The sequence below is a fragment of the Tripterygium wilfordii genome, chromosome 5, assembly GCF_013401445.1.
Source record: "Tripterygium wilfordii isolate XIE 37 chromosome 5, ASM1340144v1, whole genome shotgun sequence".
NCBI classification, from domain to species: Eukaryota; Viridiplantae; Streptophyta; class Magnoliopsida; order Celastrales; family Celastraceae; genus Tripterygium; species Tripterygium wilfordii.
The window spans coordinates 1,355,029-1,381,829 of NC_052236.1; the positions used below are offsets into that span (position 1 = coordinate 1,355,029).

General features: G+C 35.5%; 2 protein-coding genes and 1 pseudogene across 2 annotated transcripts; all 3 read right to left on the reverse strand.

The window, feature by feature from the left end:
• Positions 1–992: 992 nt before the first annotated feature.
• LOC119998215 (MLP-like protein 31) lies at positions 993–2,651 on the reverse strand. The gene is made up of 2 exons (XM_038845481.1): positions 2,403–2,651; positions 993–1,571 (listed from the first exon to the last, which is right to left on the reverse strand). The coding sequence occupies exons 1-2, from the start codon at positions 2,587–2,589 to the stop codon at positions 1,294–1,296; spliced, it is 465 nt and encodes a 154-aa protein (XP_038701409.1). The 5' UTR covers positions 2,590–2,651; the 3' UTR covers positions 993–1,293.
• A 9,672-nt stretch (positions 2,652–12,323) lies between these two features.
• LOC119998216 lies at positions 12,324–13,901 on the reverse strand (annotated as a pseudogene).
• A 7,537-nt stretch (positions 13,902–21,438) lies between these two features.
• LOC119999072 (ABC transporter F family member 5-like) lies at positions 21,439–26,349 on the reverse strand. The gene is made up of 9 exons (XM_038846584.1): positions 25,291–26,349; positions 24,130–24,471; positions 23,673–23,813; positions 23,388–23,567; positions 23,139–23,294; positions 22,500–22,601; positions 22,253–22,381; positions 21,853–21,957; positions 21,439–21,750 (listed from the first exon to the last, which is right to left on the reverse strand). The coding sequence occupies exons 1-9, from the start codon at positions 26,176–26,178 to the stop codon at positions 21,655–21,657; spliced, it is 2,139 nt and encodes a 712-aa protein (XP_038702512.1). The 5' UTR covers positions 26,179–26,349; the 3' UTR covers positions 21,439–21,654.
• Between the last annotated feature and the right edge of the window lie 452 nt (positions 26,350–26,801).

A 26,801-nucleotide genomic window follows, 5' to 3' on the forward strand; every position in this document is an offset into this window, starting at 1 on the left:
GTTTATTTGCCACATATCTCGGACACTCAATTTATATGGTTTGGATTTAGCGTTAGATAAATAGCATTGAATTGACATTAAAGTTGACAAGATCTATACCAATTCAAAATAAATCTTGTATATCCATATTATTTATTTTTTAATGTGTTTTAATATTATATTTTGCGTTATTCTAGCTTCCCCAAGTCATAACTAAATTAAGTAACTACAAGATCAATCATGACAAAGATAGGATTTTGTCTCAAATTTCTTCATGGTGATAATATATTTTACTTGCGCCTAAGATCTATCATACTGTCACGCTCGTTGATTCTTCTTCCTCCTCTTTTTTTTCTCTCTCTTCTTCTCTCTTCATCTTCCTTCACGTCGACCACCAAAAGTTGGCCGTCCGACCATCGTTTTCAACGAATGAAGTACCGAAATTAAGTTCTAGGTAAGTTCGATCAAAGCCTAGTCATCACCAGCCGTCAATTATTACTTAATTCGTCAAAAATTATTATACAAAACCTCTAATGAGGGACTTATCTCTCATTTTCCCTTTAAATTATTATATAAATTAGTCGGAACTCAAGCATGCTAAATTTTAAGTTTTAACGAATATTATATATAAAATTAATTTGATATTTATATATATATATATGTTATAGTAATATAACCACGTTAGCATGATCATACATGTTTATAGAGAGAATATACAATTATTATACAAATCACATAGATTTTATTTTATTTTTTTGTACAATTTTTTATATTGGTTACAATGATCATGTGGCGCATAGACTCGGGAGATCCTAAGTTCGATTACCACTGGCAACTTTAATACCCCTATGACCATGCACTGGATTTTGACCAAATTTATCCTATTTTCAGATGGGAAACTTCTAGGCGAACAGGTTTGATGGCCTGACTTTAAGTCCATATCAAATATTCAAAGAGTAAACTTGTATGGCATCATTCTCGGTTAGCAAAAAAAAGTCATGTGGCGCGATGTATAAACTCCAAACGTTTTAGAAAACATGCATTTTGATTTAACATTGACTCACAAAATACATAGATAGATATATGCACGTACACATCATCACTCAAAGAAAGAGGAATGGTGCCAATAAAGCCTTAAACACACACACATAATACAACCCAAACATAGTACATGAAAGTAATAGCCAGCTCGCACCACAAAAGCAGTCTAGCTAGGGTTCAATCTCTTCTCTGGTCTTCTGAACCTCTTATTTCTTTCACACAAGTCGTAGAACTGTAGTGCTTGCTTTGAGATTTGGCTTAATTAATATTTTGCTAGGCATTGGTGCTGGTATGGTGATCATCAATGCCTTTGGACATAGAAACTACAAAGTCAAGCAAGGATTGTGGGTCTGGAACATCTGGCTTCAGCTTCTCATACTCAAAAGTCCACTTCACCAAGCTTCCTTCCGTACCTTTTGGAGTAGCTTGAACAGTTATCAGGAAGTCCTTGAACTCATTCAACAGATCTCCTTCAATCACTCTGAAAGATGATAAGTTGTTCACATCATCTATCACTTCCACTCTCTCCTTAGCAACCTTTGCAACCCCATCTACCACACAATTTCATGCACCGCCACAACATTAATTAATAACTCATAATTACTATAAAATTAATAAGCAACTTGAAAATAGAGAACCCTTTTATGCGTGGGACGAGGGAATTCTGGAATTTCGCAGATTCTGCAATTTATATTCAATAGTGGATAACGAGTCTGGTGGAGAAAACACAAAAGTGTGGTATGACGCATCCCAAACATTATATGATAATTATACATTGTAAGAAATGCAAAGCCCAAGGCTGGCCCTAGCCTAAAGCAACTCAAGCTAGTTAGGGCTTAATTTGGGCACCAAATTGGCCTAGGACACCACAAATTTTTTTTTTTTTAAAAGTAGCTCAAAATAAGTCTAAAATCTTATTCTTTAGTAACCTTTGCATGTGAACTGGATTTTGGTACTTGTAAAACACCAAGATCAAATTTTATATTTATATTTTGTTTTAAACTTATTGATGACTTCTCACATATAAAAATTGTGTGACTACTGTCTCATTTTACGTTTTTTTTATAGGGCACCGCTTTATCGTGTCGCTTTGCGCATCAAAATGACAACGGCCGACTAGATCCGGAGATGCGGGCTAGTGCTCCTTATCATTAGTAAAAAGCTTGAGATTGAACTCAAAAAATAGAGATTATTTGTTGAAATTAATCAAATTATGATAAGCAACTTGAATCTGGTCTAGATTATTATTTTTTTTTTGAATTTACCTCTCAAAAGATTAAAAATATAACCTTATTAATCAAAGATGACAATTTTGAAAGAAAAAAAAAAGAACAAGAATATTATTATGTGGACTTGAGATAAATATATATAAATTAAATTACCATGGAAATAGTTCCAGGAGATGACTTTGCCTTGTTTACCCCACTCCCCTTCATGAAGTTCACAACCTTGTATGTGATCAGGTATCATGTTGGAGACATGGTGTGGTCTGAAGCTGAACACTTCATGAAACTTTTCTGCAGAAACCTTCACTTTCACTTCAACCTCCAGCTTACCATGGACAGACATTTTCAGACAATATTCTTTTCTTTCTGATTGTAAGAGTTAGAGATGATCTATTATGCAAGAGACCATCTTCTTCTTGATCCTTTTATAGGACAAGATCTGTGACCTTGTAATTATTGAAGCAACCTAATTTGCAATTTTTTTTTAATTACAATTACTTCTTTATTCTTTTTCTAGAAGCTGTTATTGTCACATGTGATTCATGCTTTGGTACAGGAGCGGAACCAACATCAGATATTAGGGATTAAACTTTGTGTGGGATCCGGAGGCAGCGATTACAATTTCTTTTAGGTTCTACATATATCGCTAGCTATTTCTTCTTCTTCTTTTTTTTAATTTTAAGTTCATTGTTCCATGCATCACCTTTCAAATTAATTATTTCCATTTTATAGAATTGGAATAATTATTTATCATGATTTTCGAGTTTATATTCTATAACACTCTTTTGTTTATTTTTCCCATCTGGAGAGTTTACTCATTAAAAAGAAAATATTTTTTCTTTTTGTTATCAAGCTTATTCGGGATAATTACACTCACACCCCAACCCTCTAGGAAAATTCGCACTTTCACCCCCAGTGGGATTTGACAAATCTCGGGTTTAAGTAAGTAATCATGTTTTGTTCATATTATTAAGATCACTACAGGATTTATGTAGTTTGTAATTATCGGGTGGTTAGATGGGGAGGGTACAAACTGTTAATGATAATAGCCCTACCACTCATGCAACTCATGGAGGAGATCAAGCAAATTCCCATATATCTCTTGTCACCTTAGATAGCCACACAAATCAAGGAGGAAATCATGCACAATCAAGTTTTAACTATTGGACCGTTGGCCATTGACAATAGCCACAAACATCAACCCAACAATCAAGCAAACATATCATCTATTACCATTGAAGAATCAAAGTCAGTCAAGGAGAAAATCTCTCTTGGACCGTTAGACACCAACCTCATTCTATGCAAGGCAATAGCAAAGGGATTCACTAAAGCAAGGCTCACAAAGAGGAAACGTTAAAGAAAGAAGATATGAGAGATATATGCTTTCAAAACAAAATTTATTCTTTCCTTATTTACTTGTTTTGCCCGTTGGTACCTTTGTATATAAACAAGTCATTTGTAATGCATTGGGCAACTTGCTCAAGAGTGATTACATGTATTAAACATTTCTCATTGCTTGTCAAGTCTTCTTTCTTTTTTTGTCCATAAGTTTGAGAGAGATTTTTTCATGGTATCGAAGCCAACTCTGATCCTTCGAAAAATGACCACCAAAGAGCCACAACTTTCAATCCTCGAATTTCACCAGTGCAAAAGCATGGTCTCAATCAAGTTGGAAATCTCCAATTACTTGTTATGGAGAGCTCAAATCTTTCCCTTGATACAAAGCTTGGGAATAGAACATCATCTCACCAAAGACAAAGTATCCGACACCATAACCAGTGAAGATGGTGAAAAGAAGCCGAACCCAGAATTGTCAAAATGGCAATTCAATGATGGACTGCTCAAATCCTGGCTGCTCAGCCAAGCAAAGGAACTTTGGGATGGACTAGAGGAGCATCTCCTTCCAAATTCATTTGAAAAAGAAACGCTGCTTCGAGACTCTCTATTTAGCCTAACAAAGGGAGAATTTTCAATCTCAGAATATCACAAAAAATTCAAGTCCATTTGTGACAAACTTGCAGCAATCAACAAACCAGTACAAGAGACTGAGAAAGTCTTTTGCTTTGCGCGAGGGCTCGGGCCAAAATATCTCGAGTTTAGAATTGCTATGCTTTCTAAACCACCATATCCTACACTAACTCAATTTGTTTTGTCCCTACAAAACCATGAACAGATGATTGTTTCACAGGAAAGAGGTGCAACCATTAATCATGGGCAAACCTTCCTTGGTCAACGAGGACGTGGTAGATTCAGCAGAGGAGGAGGACGTTTCAATTCTCACGGGCGAGGCTTCACTCCTGCTGGAAGAGGATACTATAATCAGAATAGAAACCACAATCCTCATGGATGAAATTCCAATGGTGGAACTGAAAGAGACAAGATTAGAAATGAAACAAATCAAAAGGCCAACAATGATGCACAAGGCAATCCATGTCAAATATGTGGCAGGTACAACCATACGGGTCTAAAATGCTATAATAGGTATGATTATGCTTATCAGGAAAATGAAGTTCCCACAGCTTTAGCGGCAATGCACATCAATGATGAAAGTGATCCAAACTTCTATGCCAACTGGGAGCAACGACCCACATGACAAATGATATTGGTAAGATTTTTTCACCAAAATTATATGAAGGAAATGAAGTAATCTATGTTGGAAATGGTGAAAATTTACCTATCTCTCATACTGGTAATATGCATATACCCATACCACATGGAAAATTAGTATTAAATGATGTTCTTGTTGTGCCCAATTTAACAAAAAATCTTATTTCGGTTAGTCAATTAACGGATGATATTGCATGTAGTTTTGAATTTGACTCTAATGGCTTTGTTGTCAAGGATTACAACAAACAGATACTGGCGAAAGGATGTAGACGTGGGCAACTCTATGCATTAGAACAAGACAAAATAAGAGCATTTCAAGCAATAAAAGGAGGGGCCGAAGCATCTTTCTTATGGCATCAACGAATGGGACATCCCCACTCAAATTCTTTAAAAATCTTAGAAGGAAGCGAAGTTATTAACATTGCTAGATGGATTGAAAAGAAAGCTATTTGTAATAGTTGTCAAATAGGAAAACAATGCAAACTACCATTTGACATTTCTAATAGCATCTCCGAATTTCCTTTAGAAAAAGTGCATTGTGATTTATAGGGGCCGGCTCCGGTCTCTTCTATCCAACATTTCAGATATTATGTTTTATTTATTGATGATTTCTCTCGTTACACATGGTTGTATCCTTTGAGAAAAAAATCTGACTTTTTTGATTGTTTTTTAAAGTTTCAAAGAATGGTTGAAAATCAGTTTGACAGGAAAATAAAAGTATTTCAAGCCGACAACGGAGGAGAATTTACTTCAACAACATTCACAAATCACCTTTCCTCTTGCGGCATCATTCAAAGTTTATCTTGTCCACACACACCGGAGCAAAATGGCATCGCAGAAAGAAAGCATCGTCATATTGTCGAAACAGGGCTCACTTTACTTTTTCATGTTAATGTCCCATTATGTTTTTGGGTTGATGCTTTCTTAACTGCCATCTTTCTTATCAATCGTTTGCCTTCTTCGATTTTAAATAAGAAAACCCCTTTCTTAAAGTTATTCCAAAAAGATGCTAATTATAGTGGATTACGTGTTTTTGGTTGCAAATGCTTTCCTTACATAAAAAATTCTTCTAACAATAAATTTTCTAAGAAAACTGTTCCATGTATATTTTTAGGATATAGTCCTATTCATAAGGGCTATAGATGCATGGATCCTTCTACCAATAAAGTTTATATTTCAAGACATGTGGTTTTTGACGAAAAAGTTTTTCCTTATATGCATAATTCTTCTAATATCTCTACTGATCTTGCAGTTACAGAATATCCCAATGATTTTGATTGGTTTGAGAAGAATCATTCACTAGCACCACCTACCAAAACAACTTCTCCAACATCAAGCAATCTAGAAATTGACTGTTGTTCTTTCCAACCGAGACATACCATGGATGGTATCCATATCCCATAATCCACCACTCCTAATGCTCTTGATGTTGAAGCAACTGTCATGGAAAAGAATTATATTCCCATTGAAATACGACCAGTTACCATTCAGGAAGGGAGCTCTCCTCACACCGATCAATATTCTGTCACCATAAATGCCATTCCAGACGAGAATCCGTCTCCCACTGAAATACAACAAGCTCCTATTTAGGAAGGGAACTCTCCTCTCATAGATAGAAATCTTGTCGACACAACTGCCTCAACAACACCATCTCATGCAACTACTCCCTCAATTAAGCAAATTATCCCAGAAGTTGCATCATCCGCAGCCACTTCAAGTGCCATTAATGACAATATAAACACAGACATTTCACGATTATATGATGCTACCAATGATCTCACGGAACAACTATTCGTCGAACTTCCATCGCTCTCAACCACGTCATCAGACACAATCTCCTCCAACTCCGATCATCACACGAGGTACACTCAAACAAAATCCTCAATTAAAGTCTAAAATGTTTCTTCTGAATGCAGTACAACACTCAAAGTTTGAGGAACCAAAGTCCTTAAAAACAGCTCTCAAATCCAACTACTGGAGAGCAGCTATGCAAGAAGAAATAGATGCTCTTCATGCCAACAACACCTGGAAGCTTGTTCCTAGACCTCCCAACTCAAACATTGTTCGCTCCAAATGGGTGTATCGCATCAAATATAAGGAGGATGGGTCCTTAGAACGTTATAAAGCTCGTCTTGTTGCTACAGGATTTACTCAAGTTCCTGGGATTGATTTTGATGAGACGTTTAGTCCGGTTGTCAAACCCACAACTATTCGCACCATCCTTGCAATAGCTGTCACCTCAAAGTGGACCATCCGCCAACTCGATGTCAAGAATGCCTTTCTTCATGGACTTATCAAAGAAACAGTATATATGGAACAACCTCCAGGTTTTATCAATCATTCTCTTCCCCATCATGTTTGCTTACTTCAAAAATCTCTATACGGTTTAAAACAAGCTCCACGAGCTTGGTTTGATCGATTATCTCAATTTTTGCTTTCTTTAGGTTTTATATGTGGACAAACTGATTCTTCATTATTCATTTTAAAAAGCAATGACCATACCATATTATTACTTGTATATGTGGATGATGTTATAATTACATGTGATAATGACAATTTTATTCGTGCCATCATCTCCAAACTTGGTGAGGAATTTGCTTTAAAGGATCTTGGGGCTCTTCACTATTTCTTAGGCATCGAGGTTAAATATTTCCATGGAGGGTTGTTTCTATCTCAAACAAAGTGCACATGAGAACTACATGAACGCACCCAAATGCTTGAGGCCACGAAACTCAACACTCCAATCGCAATTAAACCTACTGAACTCCTGGATGATAGTCAGCCTGTTAATGAAACAGAATACCGCAGCATTGTTGGAGCATTACAATATCTTACTTTCACTCGGCCAGATATAACACATGCGGTTAATAGAGTCTATCAACATCTTCAAAAACCAACTCTCCTTCACCTTCGCGCCGTTAAAAGAATACTAAGCTACTTAAAGGGCACCATCGATCAAGGTATTAGATTTATCACTCAAAGTAGTCTAACTTTAAATGCATTTTGTGATGCAGATTGGGCTGGTTGTCATGTTACTCGACGCAGCACTTCCGTTTATTGTATCTTCCTTGGTGCGAATTGCATCTCCTGGTCCTCTAAGAAACAATCCACCGTATCTCGTTCAAGCACCGAAGCTGAATATCGAGCACTTGCCTCAACTGCCGCTGAAATAACTTGGCTCACATATCTACTTTCGTGATATTGGATTATTTTTATCTCGTCCACCTCAGTTGTTCAGTGACAATCTTGGAGCTCTACATATGACCATTAATCCTGTGTTCCACGCTCGTACCAAACACATTGAAATTGACTTCCACTTTGTTCGTGAAAAAGTGGTTGTAGGAGCTCTTGTTACCCGTCATATCCCCTCTACTCACCAAACAGCCGACATTCTCACTAAAGTACTCCCCAAGCATCTGTTTCACCACTTTAAAGTCAAGTTGGGAGTTCATTGCATTCCACTCTCCCACTTGAGGAAGGGTGTTAATGATAATAGCCCTACCACTCATGCAACTCATGGAGGAGATCAAGCAAATTCCCATATATCTCTTGTCACCTTAGATAGCCGCACAAATCAAGGAGGAAATCATGCACAATCAAGTTTAACTATTGGACCGTTGGCCATTGACAATAGCCACAAACATCAACCCAACAATCAAGCAAACATATCATCTATTACCATTGAAGAATCAGAGTCAGTCAAGGAGAAAATCTCTCTTGGACCGTTAGACACCAACCTCATTCTATGCAAGGCAATAGCAAAGGGATTCACTAAAGCAAGGCTCACAAAGAGGAAACGTTAAAGAAAGAAGATACGAGAGATATATGCTTTCAAAACAAAATTTATTCTTTCCCTATTTACTTGTTTTGCCCGTTGGTACCTTTGTATATAAACAAGTCATTTGTAATGCATTGGGCAACTTGCTCAAGAGTGATTACATGTATTAAACATTTCTCATTGCTTGTCAAGTCTTCTTTCTTTTTTGTCCATAAGTTTGAGAGAGATTTTTTGACAAACAACGGGTTATTGATTGAGATGGTAAATTTGACCATGGTAATCATTAGCGCAAGTGAAAGGTCATGAGTTTAAGTCTCATTGGTGTTTCCATTATTTTCAATTTGCACGATGTGCCTCTTGCTCAACCCATCGTGTATGAATATCACTCTACATTATCTCCTGCACTTGGCCTTGGCCCTGGTCTCAACTAATTTATAAGGATTGGGAGAGCCAAAATTTATCAACCAGTTATCCAATGGATAATTGGGTGAGTTTTACTATGTGCACCCAAGGATGGGTTACTGTAGATACCGATGGAGCTCTCATGAGGGTCGAATTGTTTTAATATATTTTTAAAAATTATAAATGTGTAATGTTTGGTCTAACGATTCAATGATATATTTTTTTGTTCGAAAAAAAAATTTGACATTAAAAAGACATAACAATTCTAGACCGTTGGATATAAATTCAAAACATTCGATATTTCAATCGTGATGAATTTGATTTTTGTTTTGAATAAAAAATATATACTTGGACTCATTAAACTAAACAATACACATTATGATTTTTTTTTAAAAAAAATAAAAAATTTCAATCGAAAATAATATTACAGCGGGGCCTACTGTAAAATTTTTATAGCCGAGCACCGACACCCTCCAAAGGTGGACAGCCACCCCCTTAAAATATTCAGTAGTGTTAGGTAGTTCATATAGTAGTAGCACATTGGAGCCCAAATATCTTAAACGAAAATTTAAAACGTTTTAACTCTCAAAATACATGTTAAATTTTTTTAAAAATTACATATTCAGAATCAGTGCATAAAATTCTTTCTAACAAGATCTATTGTCGATGAGTTTTATCTGGTAAATTTTAATTCCATTGTTTTTTTCAATGAAATTTCAAAAACAAATGAATTCAGAACTAAAACAATGAATTCTAAACTGTGTTTTAAAAAATAATATAATCAATATTAAAATAATAAATTTTGAACAATAAATTATGGGATAAAATAGTGTAAACAAAACTATTCCATTGATTAAATCAATGGAATAAATATGTTGGGATCCCATGGGTTACCAAATAGATGGGCTACGTGTTATTTTTGTCAAATATTTTCCTAAAATAAATTATATATATATGTATGTATGTATGTATGTATATGCGATGTCTTTTTTCATTTCATTTCATTTCATGTCTCCAGCTTCTTTTCTTTTTCTTTTTTTCATTTGATGTCATTTTTTCTTTTCATGTCATGTCTCCAGCTATGGGTACCTAACCCCACCAATTATTAATCTACGATGTTACGTTGATTATGACTTCTTTGGCAGAAGAATATTATTAGATAAGGTTTTAGGGGTTAAAAAAGGCAAGACATAACCTACTATATCGAATGTGTGGTGTCCTTCACAAATCTTGGATATGTATATACATATACACACGATTAAATAATGAATCATATTAGAAGTTTTATTTTACCTAAAAACTATGAAGAAAGGGGAAGTTACATTTTTGTATGGGGGTAAAATTATATTTTCAGGTATCTAGATAGCTAGTATATAAGAGTTAAAAACCCTGGCTGAATGTACTAAGGAATTTCCTATATTGAAAAGCAACCGCAAAACCCCGAGGACGTAGGCACATTGTCGAACCTCGTAAATCCTGTCTCTCTTACTCTTTTCGATTACTTCTTTATAATGCTTTATAATCTGTCATTGTTTGTGAGGGAACCCGGTTTTCAACAATTGGTATCGGAGTTGCAGGAATCAGATTCTTGGGCGGTTAGGTTTTTACAGACAGGATGAGTGGATTGGATATGCATGCTAAGTTTGAGAAATTTCATGGCAAGGGCAACTTCAGTCTATGGCAGATGAGGGTGAGCGATCTGTTGACCCAATCAAAGGTTCACAAGGTTTTAACAGGGAAGAAACCAGACAAGATGGATCCGGAGGACTGGAAGGATATGGAAGATATTGCGTTCAGTACGATTCGTATGTGTCTGGCAGATTCAGTCGTGTACGATGTGATTGAGGAGAAGACGATGAAGGGGCTGTGGACGAAGTTGGAGAGTCGATTTATGTCGAAGAACGTCACGAACAAACTGTTCTTGAAGCGTGATTTGTTTACGTTCAGAATAGAGGATGGGGCAAATTTATCTGATCATATTGCCTAACACAACCACAAAGTCAATAACCTTCTACGGGTTGACTTGAAGTTGGAAGACGAAGACAAGGCTCTCATGTTGTTATGTTTACTGTCATCATCGTTCAAGCATCTGACGACCACGTTCAAGCATCTCATTGCACTAGTTTATTTGGATGCCCGAGCTCCACTGTAAATAAACTATAACAGATCCCTTTGAAGTCTTATTTTTTGAAGTTGAAATAAGTATTTTGATCGATTTTACGAATCCAACAATATTCTTTTGTTTGAAGCAAAAATAAAATTCAACATAAAAATGTTAGAATACTTTAGATTTATATCCAACAATCCATCTTTTTTTTTTTGCATGATATTAGAGCACGGTCTTTTATAGTTTATTTATGGCAGATCCCGGACACTCAATTTATTTGATTTGAATTTAGCGATTGATAAATAGCATTGAATTGACATTAAAGTTGACAATATCTATACTAATTCAAAATAAATATTGTATATCCATGCAATGTCTAATATTATTTCTTTTTAATGTGTTTTAATATTATATTTTTTGAGTTCTCTAGCTTCCTCAAGTCATAACTACAAGATCAATCATGACAAAGATATGATTTTGTCTCAAATTTCTTGATGATGATAATATATTTTACGCCTTTCGAAATTGGAGAGGGCAGACGTTTGCAAATTTTTTTATTTAAATTATTATATAAATTAGTCGGAACCCAAGCAAGCTAAATTTTAAGTTTTAACGAATATTATATATAAAATTAATTTGATTTGTCTATATATATATATATATTAATATAATAATAGAATTATAATCACGTGAGTATTATCACACACATATATGTATGCATATATATTTATAGAGCAGTAGCACTACTCGTCGCAGTAATTGGGATCTCAGTGACCCCAGTTACTGAGGTGTGTGGATATGATTTAAAGTGTATGTGTGTGGGCTCGACAACACTTTAAATCGTAATCACACACCAGTCGATGGAACAAATATCATTTTCCTTTATAGAGTTAAGATACAATTATTATACAAATCACTTAGATGTTTTTTCTTTTATAAAATTTTTCTTATTAATTACAATTATGTGGTGCATGGAGTTGGGAGATCATGAGTTCGATTCTCACTAAAAAACCACTCTTGTGGTCATGCACTTAATTTTAGCCTAACTTACCCTATCATCAAGTGAGAAATTTCTTTGCAAGCAGGCTTGACTGCCCGATCGAGTTTAGGCCGATATTAGATGTCCAAAGGGTAAACTTGTATAGTATCATTCTTGGTTATAAAAAAAAAAAAAAAAGTCATGTGGACGTATAAGCTCCAAACGTTTTAGAAAATATGCATTCTGATTTAACATTGACTCACAAAATACATATACAGATATACACACATCATCACTCAGAAAGAGTAGTGGTGCCAATAAAGCCTTAAAACACACATAATACAACCCAAACATAGTACATGAAAGTAATAGCCAGCTCGAACCACAAAAAGCAGTCTAGCTAGGGTTCAATCTCTGGTCTCTGAACCTCTTATTTCTTCACACAAATAGTAACAGTGCAGTGCGAGCTTTGATATTTGGCTTAATATTTTGCTAGGCACCGGTGCTTGTATGGTGATCATCAATCCCTTTGGACACAGAAACTGCCAACTCAAGCAAGGATTGTGGGTCTGGAACATCTGGCTTCAGCTTCTCATACTCAACAGTCCACTTCACCAAGCTTCCTTCAGTACCTTTTGGAGTAGCTTGAACAGTTATCAAGAAGTCCTTGAACTCATTCAACAGATCTCCTTCAATCACTCTGAAAGATGTTTAACTTGTTCACATCATCTATCACTTCCACTCTCTCCTTAGCAACCTTTGCAGCCCCATCTACCACACAATTTCATGCACCACCACAACATTAATTAATTAATACCTCATAATAACTCAAATATTAATAAGAGCAGTTGCATCAAGGCACGTAAAATGATGCAAATAGTTAAAATAGATAACGCAAATGATAAATCTGGAGAATTTTGAAGAATCTGGAGTAGATAATTGCAAGAGTGTTTCTCTACTTTTGAATAGCTGCTTCCGCTTCAGAATCGCTAAAAATATAATAAGCATAATTTTAGAATATACTATCTTTTCTCTCATATCTCCTCTCTCTAAAAAGTATAGATACACTATTTTAAGAATTTTTAATATAAAGATGTAATATTTTAATATTGAAGTGATTTATGATAGAGAAAACTGATGCAGTTATTGCAAAATAGAGATGTTGTAAATTATCAAAAAAAAAAATTGCGTTTAATTAGATAAAATAGTGAATATGTTAAGAGACTCTAATGCGAGTGCTCTAGGCAACTTGAAAAAATATATAGACCCCCTTGTGCATGTGATGAGGGAACTTTGAAATTCTCCAGATTCTTCAATTCTCATCGATCCAATGGTGGAAAATAAGTCTGGTGAAGAAAACACAAAATTATGATATGACGTGATACATCTTCCAAACCAGTAGATGATAGTCATAAGAGAATTATACACTCTAAGTCTTAGAATTGCAGAGCCCCTAGATATGAGGTCTAGGGCTCCTTATGCTTAGTAAAAAGCGTAAGATTGAACTGAAAAGTAGAGATTATTCATTACCATGGATATAGTTCCAGGAGATGACTTTGCCTTGTTTACCCCACTCCCCTTCATGAAGATCACAACCTTGTATGTGATCAGGTATCATGTTGGAGACATGGTGTGGTCTGAAGCTGAACACTTCATGGAACTTTTCTGCAGAAACCTTCACTTCTACTTCAGCCTCCAGCTTACCATGAACAGACATTTTCAGACAATCTTTTCTTTCTGATTGTAAGAGCTAGAGATGATATATTACGCAAGAGACCATCTTCTTCTTCATCCTTTTATAGGACAAGATCTGTGACCTTTTAATTATTGAGATGATGAACTTGACCACAGTAATCGTTAGCGCAAATGGGAGGTCGTGAGTTCAAATCGCATTGATGTTTCCATTATCGCAATTTGCAAGATGGATTCTTGTTCAGCTCAAAGTGTGTGAATGCTACTATACATTATATATCTCCCTCACTAGGCCTCAGCTCTGGTCTCCACTAATCTATTAGGGTTGGGATGGACCCGAGAGTTATCAATCAGTTATCTGATGGACAGTTTGATAAGTTTTACTTTTAAAAAATAAATTGGAGCCGGCACATGGTAAAAATAATCACAGCAAAATCTTTGCTACCTTTATTAAGTAAAAAAAAAATTTGTTTTGGTCATCTCAAGTCTTTTTTTTTTTTTTCATTTAATGTCATTTCGTTTTTTTTTTAATGTGATCAATGTTTTATAAGCCGGATTTTGATTCGTGCCGGATTGATCATCGGTAACTGGTTCATCGGCTTGACCGATTGACCGGTTTAATTTAATGAATTACAATTTTTTAAAATTCATAATAAATTATAAAAACTTGTAAATTATTAGAAAAATACCAGAAAATTAGAAAAATACTATAAATTAAAATCCATCCAAATAAAGCAATAAACACAATAATAACACTCTTAAGCTCAAATTAAACATAATATTACTAAACTCAATCTTAAATTAACAAATATCCTTATAAGAAAGTCAAACATAATCATATAAATTATGAAGTCCAAGTCCAACATAATCATTTAAATCTCAATTAGGTTCAATTTTTACTCTCTTTTTTTTACTTATTTATTTTCATATTTTGTTTTTTTTATTGAAAATTTATCAATTTTGAATTTTTGCAAACCGGATAACCGGTATTCATATTGGAAACTGACCGGTTGAATCGATATTTGATCAAACTGTTATTTTATTAAATCCTACCGCTAATTTCTCTGATTTTCTATTGACTGGCCGGTCCAGCTCGTATTTCAAAACACTACATGTGATGTCTTCTTTTTTTCTTTTGTTGTTTGGTCCATGTCATGTCTCTAGCTATGGGTACGTAACCCCTCTAATTATTAATAATCTACTATGTTATGTTGATTAGACCTCTTTGTTGTGGAATCATACCCACCTAGGGGTGGGGTTACAGTAGACCCTGTTGTAGCTTTTTGAGGGTCAAATTTATGTTTTTTTGATATATTTTTTGAAAATCCTAAATATGGCGTGTTTGATCTAACGATCCAATGATATATTCTTTTTCAAAATAAAAATGAAATTTAAAATTAAAAAGGTATAACAATTCTAGATCGTTGGATATATAAACTCAAAACATTCGATGTTTAGAACTCAATGAATTTGATTTTTATTTCGAACATAAAATATATCTTTAGATTCATTAGATCGAACACCGCACATTTATGATTTTATTTCTAAGCGCTTTTTTTTCTTTCTTCATGTGATGTCTTTTTTGCTTTTCATTTCATGTCTGCCAGCTATCAGATGTTCCCTATTATGAGGGTTATGACCTCTTTTTTCTTTGTTCTTTTTTTTCATGTGATGTACGTCTTCTTCTTTTCTTTTCTTCTTTTTCGCCCTTTTAATGTCATGTCTCCAGCTACGGGTACCAAACAGGCCCCTCTAATTAGTAATTTACCCTGTTATGTTGATTATGACCTCTTTGGGAGAAGAATATATGATTAATCGTGTTAGGTCTTATTAGATAATAAGGTTTAGTGGTTTAAAGAAAAACAAGGCATAGCCTATTATATCAAATATGTGTGTCAAAAGTTGACAATTGATCGGGTTAGACATATATGCGTCCAAGATTCGATTCCAATGAGAAACATATTTCTCATTGAAATATGTTGCCCTTGAGAATATGTTGTCCTTGAGAATCATATACATATACATATATATACACACATACATATATACATATACAGACACATACATACATATATATGTGAGTGCGCGCCAGATCAAATAATTGCTGAATCATTTTATTAGAATGATAGTTAGAAGATAGAAGATATTAGGGTTAGGTCATGGTGGCTCACCCATCAAATTTTCAATTCTATTTATTAGGATTTGGTCAAGGTAGTTCACCCAGCACCATCAAATTTGTATTGTAAAGACTTGTCGCCCCTCTCACCCGAATCGGATGTTATAACGTGGCTTCACAAGTTCTGAGGTTTTGGCCAATGAGAGTGAAATGAAAGATATATTCGTAGATTTTTTAAAATATTAACTATGAGTTCATTCCTCAAGCACTTTGGTAAGTCAATAATTATCAATGCAACCTAAATCTTGTTGGAACATGTGTGTTGAATGAGTCTTGTATTGGTTGAGTCAACCCCATATTTAGTGGGGTGGTTATACCTCAAATCATGCGATGATTTTGGACTAAGTAAACCCAAAAAATCAATATGGTTGTTGATTTTTGGGGAAGTGGGAGGAGGGTCTCCACTATAAATAAAGGTCCCAATACCCATTTAGAAGATACAAGAATATTACTCTTAGTGGGTTAAAATATATATATAGATAATTTCAGTTTCTAACCATAAACAACCTGTTTTCTTGGATGAAAAATCTCACAGTAACTCTGAAGTTAAGCATGCTTCTGTGAAAGCACTATTGGGATGAATGATCTTTGGGGAAGGCAAAGCTATGCGGGCCTGATATATACACAGGAATCAAACAACCCAAAACATACAATATTGTTGGTGTGTATTGGGTTGAAAATTCTAATTTGATATCGGAGCCAGCTCAACAAATTTGAGTTAGTAGTTGGACCTTTCGGATGTCATTATGGACAGACCACCCACAAGTGAGGGGTATTTGTAGGGCCTTTTGGATGTCCAATAGACAAACCACCCACAAGAAACCATAACTCGTAAAGTCCACTTGTTAGATCTAATATAACCTATCGCACAAGTTCGAGGGAGTGTTAACATATATAGATAATTTTAGTTTCTAACCATTAACAACATATTTTCTAGGATGAAAACATCTCGTAGTAACTCCCCAATTAAGCGTGCTACTCTGAGAGCACCATTGGGATAAGTGACCTTCAGGAAAGGCAAAGCATGCGGATCCGATGTATCCTCATGAACCGAACAACTCAAAGTGGACAATATTATTGATGCGTATTGGACAAAAAATTCTAATAAACGGAATTGAACTCAGAACCTTTTGAGTCCATATAGTTATGCAACTGCCTGGTAATAATCTCCTTGAAGCGGGCGTGAACCTAGATTGGAAACGCGATAATGCAATTTGTCGAAAAGGAATACAAAATCGAAAGATAATTTCTTGGATTATCTATCAATTTCGAAGTAATGATTTCCTTGGTTGATAATGAATTCAAAAAATATGAATATTTACCATATAAGTAATTGCATATTTGACCAAATTAGGACAACGGATTGGTGGTGTTGGTATGTACTTACTCCACTACCTCCATAAAAAATTATTTTACAAATTTGAGTCATAATCACACAGCAAAAGCTTGTCTCCCAATAAAAAAAAAGAAACTTTGATCATTAATTGTGTAGGTAATAATTGATCTTATCGGCTCTTATCCAGGGGAAAGATTAATCTATGGCAATGTTGATGAAGACTTATAGATTATTTATATAAGAAAATGATAGCATGATATGATTTTCTTTGATATTATATTGAATCCAGTAACATTTATAATTTTATATGACATGCAAGATCTAGATTGTAGCATTCCAAATAAACCTGCAAAATAACAAATGTCAATAATAAAAATATTCTGTCTCCGTCACGTGTCACCACGAGGTTGGATGCTCTTTGCAAAATGTGAGGCGCGTACTATAACGTATCAATTGACGTGTGAAGGTTATTTTCGGTACAAACAACTTCATATTTGGGGGGTATGCATCTAATGACACTCCTTTTATTTCCATCTTAAACTTGTGTGATGTGCAGGGTGACCTTATAAATATAAGCATAATTGTTTTTTCCAAAATTAATACAGAATTCTCTGTTATTTTCTTATTATTATAAATGGGTAGAGCTTGAATGATTTATTAACAAAATATTCTATTATTAATATTTAGAAAAAAGAATTGTAATTATGAAATTTTTATTTATTAAGAGTATGTAGCATAATTAAATATATACAGTGTTATATTTCGACTAATATAACTTTTATGGTTTAATTACTAACTTTAATCGTTTAACGAACCCCGAATAACTCAGTTAACAAGCTGGGTCATATGTAATCTCGAATCCCGAATTCGAGTGACATCTCCTTCCCCGATCAAAAAAAATAATACTAAATGCATATATTAACCTTTAATAATTTAAATATTGAAAAGAGGGGAAAAAATCGTTTATAAAAGTTTGTTAACATTATATTTCAATTTATTGATTTCCTTATATTTAGTTAAGTATTTTTAAGTTGTTTAGACACATGTCAATTGTTAAACTCGAAAAGTGTCGATCAAAAGAGACTCCGATGATAGAATAAGTAAACTCGAAAATCTAGAATATAGAAGCACATAAGGGGATGTTATTGTGGTTGAAAGCTTGATGGAAACAGTATTTCAGGATCGAAGGTCCCATATGGACAGAGTCGATAATATTTTTCTAGTGAAGATAACGATGGTATGAAGGAGTCCGTTTGGTTTGTTTTATATTTTCTTGTTTTCATTTTCTATTTTCTGTGTTCATTTTCTGTTTTCTATTTCTATTTTCTAAAGATTGAAAACATGTTTGGTTTGAAGTACAAAAAATGTTTTTTAAAACATAAAATAGGAAGAAAAAAAAGGAGATTTAGAACTCTCCCGATAGACATCCTTTCACCGGATCGATGATCCATTCCAATATATATATTATGACACGAGAAATATATATTATGGAGACCAATTAAACACCTGACATGGATGAATTGAATTGTCCAGTTTTTGAGCCTGCAATAGCTGCATTATGGGTAGGGATGCCGGATGGTAAGAAATGCGTTCGGATCAAATAACATTATGTATTTACGAAATATTTACATGTTCGAACTCTAACTCGAATTAGATTTCGGGCATACTTAATTGACCAACCCTGAATAGATTTAAATCTGAACAAGTAAACCAAACAATAATCTAATCCGTGTTGATCATCCGAGCAGGACAGAGTTTTGCAACGCCCAACGAGGAAAAATTCTGTCCAAAACAAAGGAGGACTCTTGACCGTTGGATATAACCCAAACATTTCATACATTTTTCATAAATATTTTTTACATCTTTTTATTTAATCCTACTTAATGCACAGGCAGAATTTCTTAAGTGTAGGTGGTGGTCCACTTTTTTTCGAAAAGTCAAAAGACAACCTATTAAACTATTAAGAAATTATTTAATAAAAAACAATAACAAGAATGGGAGGAATTCGTACTGACACGTTCTACATCTTTTACGTAATAATGAGGAATGACGGAGAACTCCGTCTTTTTATGCCGTGTTTTCTAAAATAGTAAAACGACTTTTTCACATTTTCTGTTTTCTAGTTGTTTTCCGTTTCTGAATTTTCCAAAATGTCTAACCAAACGTATTCTAGAAAATGAAAACAGAAAACAAGTGAAAAACAGCTAAACCAAACGCACTCTATAAGAAGAAGCTAAGGTATTTATAGAAAGGAAGAAAATGAGCTTTTAGGAAAGATCGACAGCTATCAAGGAACAAGTTTTGAGGCTGTCTTTGAAGAAAGGTGATCTGTAGAAAGCGTGTGACTAATGACAAGTTTATGATATGATTAATTGGTAAAGTAGAATGTAGGAATAGTAGCCCGTCCTCTTATTTGGGACGAGTGCAAGTCCCAAGGTGAGACGTATAAAGGAGGGTTGTTGATTGATTGGCAAAAGAAATGTCCCAAAGAAGTGCAGTTTATTATTAGAGCAAAAAAGATGGACACAAGTTATGACGTTGGTTGTAGGATGTTTTGATGAAGTGTATGGCATTGATCTCATAGACCTTACTGTTTTGATGAGAATGCAAATGCAGCATTGGCTAAGAGCTAAACCTTTTTAGCTTTATTGGGTTGTACTCCAGGTGTGGAACTGTGAATTTTCTGGAATCCTCTCTTTGTTTCTGCATTTTCAGGAGCTATATACAAAGTATGAACATTAGCTTTGCAGCTTTCTAATCATCCCGGCAGATTGTCATAGAAGACCGTAAACTTACAAATTTTGCACTGCTTGTGATCATTTGTTACCTCAATGGATTTAGTTAATTGTTGGTGGTTTATATTCTGCAGGGTGTTAGAGTACTCACTGCAGTATGTGAAGCGTTTCAGCCGATACAAAAAGCCTGATGCCAGTGATGTTTATTTGATGTTTTTCTTCAAATTTCCTCCACCTGCTGCATAAACTATTTGATGTCTCGCGAGTACTATCTTCCAGCTCCTGAGAATCGAAAATTTCGCATGATGAATCAAGTTAGTGGTAGGCGGATTTTTAATTCTCTCTCACCAATTTGATAAGAATACCAACTACTTATTCATGCCCGTATACAACTAAGGGGTTTTCGACAGAATTTTCGACTTTTTCAGGCAGTTTTGAGACTTTTTGTCTAAATCTTCTTGTGAAAATGGTTAAGAGAGTATGTTATACCATATTTGGTTCTTGATTTGGAAAATTTGGAGCATTTCATTAATGCTGTCACTTCTTATGCAGACCAAAGGACGGGGTCAAGACGACGAGGCAAGTGAGAAAATGTTGAATGACCTCTCACTCGTCAAGAAATTTGAATAGTCAGTGATCAATTTCTACTGGATCAATCTTCAAAAGCATACTCAGATCAAATGAGTTTACCTGTGATATGAACTTAAAAACATCGTCACACCAATTGTTTCAGACATTCATTTGTTGGCTTTAGGCTGCTGTAATTTCTTTATATATATAGACTGATTAAGTAGACTCAGCTTATTTGGTTTGTAAAGATCTTGTATCGTGACGGGTTCAAGTATTCGTTTTTCCAACACAATCATCGACTGGCAGAATAGTTAAAATTCTACCCGAATGTGTATATTAGGACAATTTTCAACTTTGAGTTTTCAAGTAACCAATTTACCTACTTTGACAATCAAGCATCTCCTTGCGACATAGCGTTTATGTCGTGTTTCTTGACAGTGTACACAACTTTCTACCTCATTCCCAATCAATTTGTTCATCACATTCCAACTAAAATCTGTCTTCTGTTCATATTTATATACATCATGACTCAAAATATGCCAACTCAACTCATCTCCTAAGCCATTTAGACAGATTCCGAGTGAATAATTCTACCCGAATATGACACAATCATCGACTGGCAGAATAGTTAAAATTCTACCCGAATGTACATATTAGAACAATTTTCAACTTTGAGCTTTCAAGTTGGAATGATTTTAACCCATTTACCTACTTTGACAATCAAGCATCTCCTTGCGACATAGCGTTTATGTTGACAGTGTACACAACTTTCTACCTCATTCCCAATCAATTTGTTCATCACATTCCAACTTAAAGCCTTGAAATTTTACACTAAAATCTGTCTTCTGTTTATATACATCAAGTACATCATGACTCAAAATATGCCAACTCAACTCAACTCAACTCAACTCATCTCCTAAGCCATTTAGACAGTATAATTGGCTTAGGAAAGAGTGATGATCCTGAGTGAATAATACAGGTGAATCACTCAATTCCATTGTTGCGCATTTGTCAGCCTTCGACTGCTCAATTCCATCTCTTTGCATTTTTCTGTCCTTTCGATTTTTGTTTAGCTGTCTGAAAGGCCTGCCTTTTTTGTTTCTTCATAGCTTCCCTCTCGGCCTGTTTAACACGAAATTAATACAGGGTTTTGGTTCAAACAACACTGTAGATCATGTAGTTCCCGTGATGTTCCAGTGCAATAATGACGAGGATGAAGCTTACCTTTGACATTTTGGATTTGGCTTTGACTTTGGGAGCCTTTTCCTCGAGTTCTGCTTCACGTTCAAGCTCTCTTTCCCTTGCATCAAGGTTCTTCTCCAGATAATACTGTGACAATGAAATTCCAATGCGTCAAAGATGGGAATGATCATATTTTTGCATGTCACTGTACGTATGAAGGTTTCATGTAAACCAGGTAATCAGAGACTGACCAATACATCCTCTACAATTCAATAAACAGTACACCAGCATAGCATAACCAAAACTTCCCCATATTCCCTTTTCCTATTTCTGTTTTTTCATACATCGCTAGTTTTTCACGATTTGCACTAGAAAACGTTTGTAAATGCCTGAAGATGCATCAATAACTTCGAAAGGAGAAGGGGAAGATAGCTACACTTACATTGTAATCGCCTGAATAATCCTGAAAATTGCAGTCTTTGATCTCTACTACCCTATTAACTATTTGCTTTATGAAGTATCGATCATGAGAAACAGTGATGACAGTCCCTGTGTACTCCGATATAGCCTCCTGATGGAAAAAATACACTTTGAAGAATGAGTATGTTGGTAATGAAACTAAGTTCTACAATGTTTGTAGCAAACTGAAACATTGAAAAACAAAAAGAGCAAATGGAGAATTTTTAAACCTCGAGCATCTCTTTTGAAGGTATATCCAAGTGATTTGTTGGTTCATCCAAAACTAGCAGACTAGATGGCTTCACCATGAACTTGCAAAAAGCAAGGCGTGCCTGAAAGAAAGGGAAGAGAGCACCCAGTTTGTCTCATCGACGAAATATGCAAGGCAACAATCATTGCTTTTGCGAAATTCAATACCATATACCAAATTAATATGTGTAATAACTCCTAGAAAAAAAAAATGCTCCTCAGGAGTTCAACAAGAAGACACAAGCCATTATTGACACAGAAATAGAGTAAAATGGTGTAATTTAACCCAAAAATCGAGTTGAATAGTTGATTAAACAGGTCTCTACAATTAGGACAGGAATTAGCAGTCGCATTCTTTTATTGCATTTCCACAAATTATTCATCAGATAATTTGAAGAACGTTTAAAAAACTACTTGGCCAATCGACCACTGCCGAGGCAGTATATTCATGGTATAACTGTCATAGTGTTATCTAAATACATGCTACATATCTAGGAAAACAGTATAAGTAGTTTTCAATAGAAACTCTGAGCAAGAAGCAAAAAAAATTTTATCAGTCAGATCGAAGCTACATGGAGTTCAATTTGAAGAGAAGAATATAAGAAGCTAATCCAAATTACCTTCTCACCACCACTCAAGAGGGAAACCTTCCTATCTAGCATATCAGATTTGAAATTACAACGTCCGAGAAGTCCCTTTATATCATCAATTCTCCAGTCTTCTGCAACTTCTGCTACTGTCTCAACCACAGTTTTATCCAAATCAAGAGCTTCAGCCTAAAAGGAAATCCATTTACTCGGTCAGCATTTACAATCAGATGTACACGGGCATGGATTAAAAATACCATAGTATACAACTCATTAACAGACCTGATTCTGCTCGAAATAATTTGGTAGAACATTATGCTCCCCAAGGACAACGTCACCTTGTTTTGGCTTCTCCAATCCCAGTATCAGCTTAAGTAAAGTACTCTTTCCACACCCATTTGGGCCAATAATGGCAACTTTCTCTCCCCTTTCAATTGTCAGATTTGCCTTTTTAAATAGAACCTGTCACATAATGCAAGTAAAAGTCATAAACAGTATGCAAGGACACAGTCACAAATAAAAACTCCATGTTAGCAGTGCCTCTCTATTTAGCAAATGTGAACTCACTTTATCCTCATAGCCGTATTCTAGATTTTTAACCATCACTACCGATCTTCCACTTCTTCCCCGCTCAGGGAACCTAATTTTCATTTGTTTCCGTTGGAATGGCTTCTCTATCTGATCCTCCTCTTGAAGCCTCTCTAGCTTCTGTTGGTTACCAGAAAAGAGACCAGAATTTCAGTTAAATGCTGCATAAGGAATTGATAATGCCAGGGAAAAAAGAAATAGATGAAATGTAATGAAAACTTATCATGCAGCAAAACACATAATCATACATATACAGACTTATGTTTCCCATCCATGCCCATTGGACATAGGTACTGAGATTTTCATTGGCTTAAAATAGCAATAGAATATTTTTAAAATTTCCGGACATGAACGATTCACATTGTACGCATATATAACAGATATGTTTCAGTACCTCATACCTTATAAGCTGCATGCAGTGTAGATTTTAACATACCTTTTCAGCAGTGGAAGCGCGTCCAGAGTTTGCTCCTGCACCTAATCTATTTATTAAACCTCTTGTATGCCCGATTTCCTTTTGCTGCTTTTCCCATGCAGCGTTCTGGGATTCAATCCAGGCTGCCTTTGAAATGATATACTGCGAGTAGTTTCCGTCAAATGTCCTGGACACACCCATATCTGTTTCAACAATTTTCGTACATAGCTGGTCAAGAAATGCCCTGTCATGAGATATGATGACCATGGGCACATCTTGGTTTGTGAGGTAACCCTCAAGCCATTCGATTGTTTCAAGGTCAAGATGATTTGTGGGTTCATCCAAAAGCAACAAATCAGGATCCTGTAGACAAAGTCCATGTCAAGTACCAAAGAGTCATGCTCCAGTCCATGTTATAGACTCCTAGCATAAAGCATTAATGATAGCACAACCCAGAAATATCACATAAGATGCTCACAAACACCACTTTATTCACTCAAAACTCAAATCAAGTATGCTTACTTCGATTAATGACTACTGGTGAAATTAAATGGGTAGCACAACTTCCAACTATTCCTCTTACACATCAATGCTTCCAAACTAAAGAACCAAATTCAGCAAGAGTGCACTTGGGACAGAAATCTGTTTTCATGATAAAGGCAACCACCATTAAGAATACTGTAAAATCACAAGTGCGGCAAAGGAGGACATATTTCTTCTTCTTCTTTTTTTGCAAAAATGAAGCAAAAATAAACCTGATCGCACAATTTTATTTACATCACCAAACGCCAAACTACAATAACATTGCACTGCTTAGAATACATACTTACAATTTATTCCAGTATTAGAAATCCAATCATAGCCCCAAACAAAGAATAAGGTCCATTGCCAGACCACTTTCGCTCTTTTCTACTTGTACTTACTTTTTAAGAAACACAGGTTAGCAGTGCGAGAAATAAGCATGCCAAACTCCATAAATGACAATTAAGGTATGGCTTGGGGTGGGGGGGGAGAACTAACAGTCTAAAGAAATTTACTACGTCAGTATGTAATGAGCACAGTTCAATATTCATAGTAACGCCATCTCCTTAGCAATCAACTAGGGGATGCAAGATAAATCCAGGCAATAAACATCACAAAGCAAAACACCAAAGAATGACAATATAAAAATGATCAGGATACCTGCAACAGAATCTTCCCAAGCGACATCCGCATCTGCCACCCACCACTGAATGATGCGACCAGCCTATCTGCATCCTCAGCAGTGAATCCAAGCTCTGGCATCAACTTGCTGACTTTTGCATCAACTTCATCCAAGTCCACCGCCTGCGCTCTCCTCTGCAGCAAATCAAATTCGTCCAGAAGCCTACCCATCAACTCCAAGTCCTCCACAGAGCTTTCTATGGCCTTCTGCACTTTCTCCAACTTCCCAGCAATCTCCATCTCCTCCTTGAACGCACTAGTAAACTCCTCCCTCACAGTCCTGCTCAATGACACCTCGAATTCTTGGTTCAGAAACGCAATTTTCATATTAGGTTTAGCCTTGATTACGTTCCCCGAATCTGGCTGTTCCTGTCCAGTGATGATTCTCAACTGGGTCGTTTTGCCAGCACCATTCACCCCCACTAACCCGACCTTCTCGCCCTTCTTAACTTCCCATGTGACGTCTCTCAATAAAGTGACACCCTTGTAGCTTTTGCTGATATTTTCGAGCTTGACCCCAGACGAAATGCTCGACGAGGATTGTTTGTTCTTGTTACGGTTCCTCTCAAATTCCTCCGCAGAATTGTCAGAAAAAAGGGATTCGATATCGGCTCTGGCATCAGCCTCTGCTGTTTCGAGGGTAGCAGTAGACGATTGCGCTCTTATCCCGGAGCTTCTTCTTCGAGGGTTAAAGGGAGTGACTTTGAGCAAATTGGGACTTCTCGAGACGGAATTTGCTGTCACAGAGACCGAATTCGGCTTCAGATGAGGTCTAAATACAGGCTTCTGTACATCCAACAAAGACGATGAGCCGGTGAAGAAGGTGGAGCGAAGTTCTAGGCGGCCGAACTTGGTGGATAATCCCATGTTTGATGGACGGAAAATGAGTGAGAAAGTTGGGAACTTGGTTTCCGATAGGACAGACGAAAATTAAAAAGATAAGAAAAAGAGAGCGCTTCCCAGAGACACGCACTCTACGTCTCTACATAGAGCAGAGAGAGTCGAACAGAAAACCCTCTCAGCTCAGCTCGTCCAGAAAATGTGACCGGTCAGAGTATTTTCGACATTATATTATTAAAATTTTGATAAATGTTTTAAAAATTAAAATTCATTTTACAAAAAAAATTACATTTTAAAATATTGTTATAATTTGAAAATTTTGAGAGGAATGATAAGAGCGAGATAAGAGATCCAATTAGGGATGACGAAATTATGTTCTATCCGAATGATCGAACTTGTCTGACTCGGATTAAATCAAGTTTAAACATAAGTTATATGTTCGAAATTAAGGTCCAAACACAAAAAAATTTGTCCATACCGTAACCCGGATTAAGTTATTGTGCAATTTACTTGTTCAAATTTAAATAATTTGGGCATGATTAATTAAGTATGTCAGAAATTCAATCCGGATTAGGGTTCGAACATATAAATATTTCGTAAACATGTGATGCTGTCAGACTCGGAACCAACCCAAAACCATTATGGAATCA

Coding starts and splice junctions, on each gene's coding strand:
- LOC119998215 (XM_038845481.1), bottom strand. CDS start 2,589: ATGTCTGTCCATGGTAAGCTGGAGGTTGAAGTGAAAGTGAAGGTTTCT. Junction 1,572..2,402: donor CTCCTGGAACTATTTCCATG/GTAATTTAATTT, acceptor ATTGTGTGGTAG/ATGGGGTTGCAAAGGTTGCT.
- LOC119999072 (XM_038846584.1), bottom strand. CDS start 26,178: ATGGGATTATCCACCAAGTTCGGCCGCCTAGAACTTCGCTCCACCTTC. Junction 22,602..23,138: donor TCTTGAGTGGTGGTGAGAAG/GTAATTTGGATT, acceptor CCTTTCTTTCAG/GCACGCCTTGCTTTTTGCAA. Junction 22,382..22,499: donor CTTCAAAAGAGATGCTCGAG/GTTTAAAAATTC, acceptor TTTTTCCATCAG/GAGGCTATATCGGAGTACAC.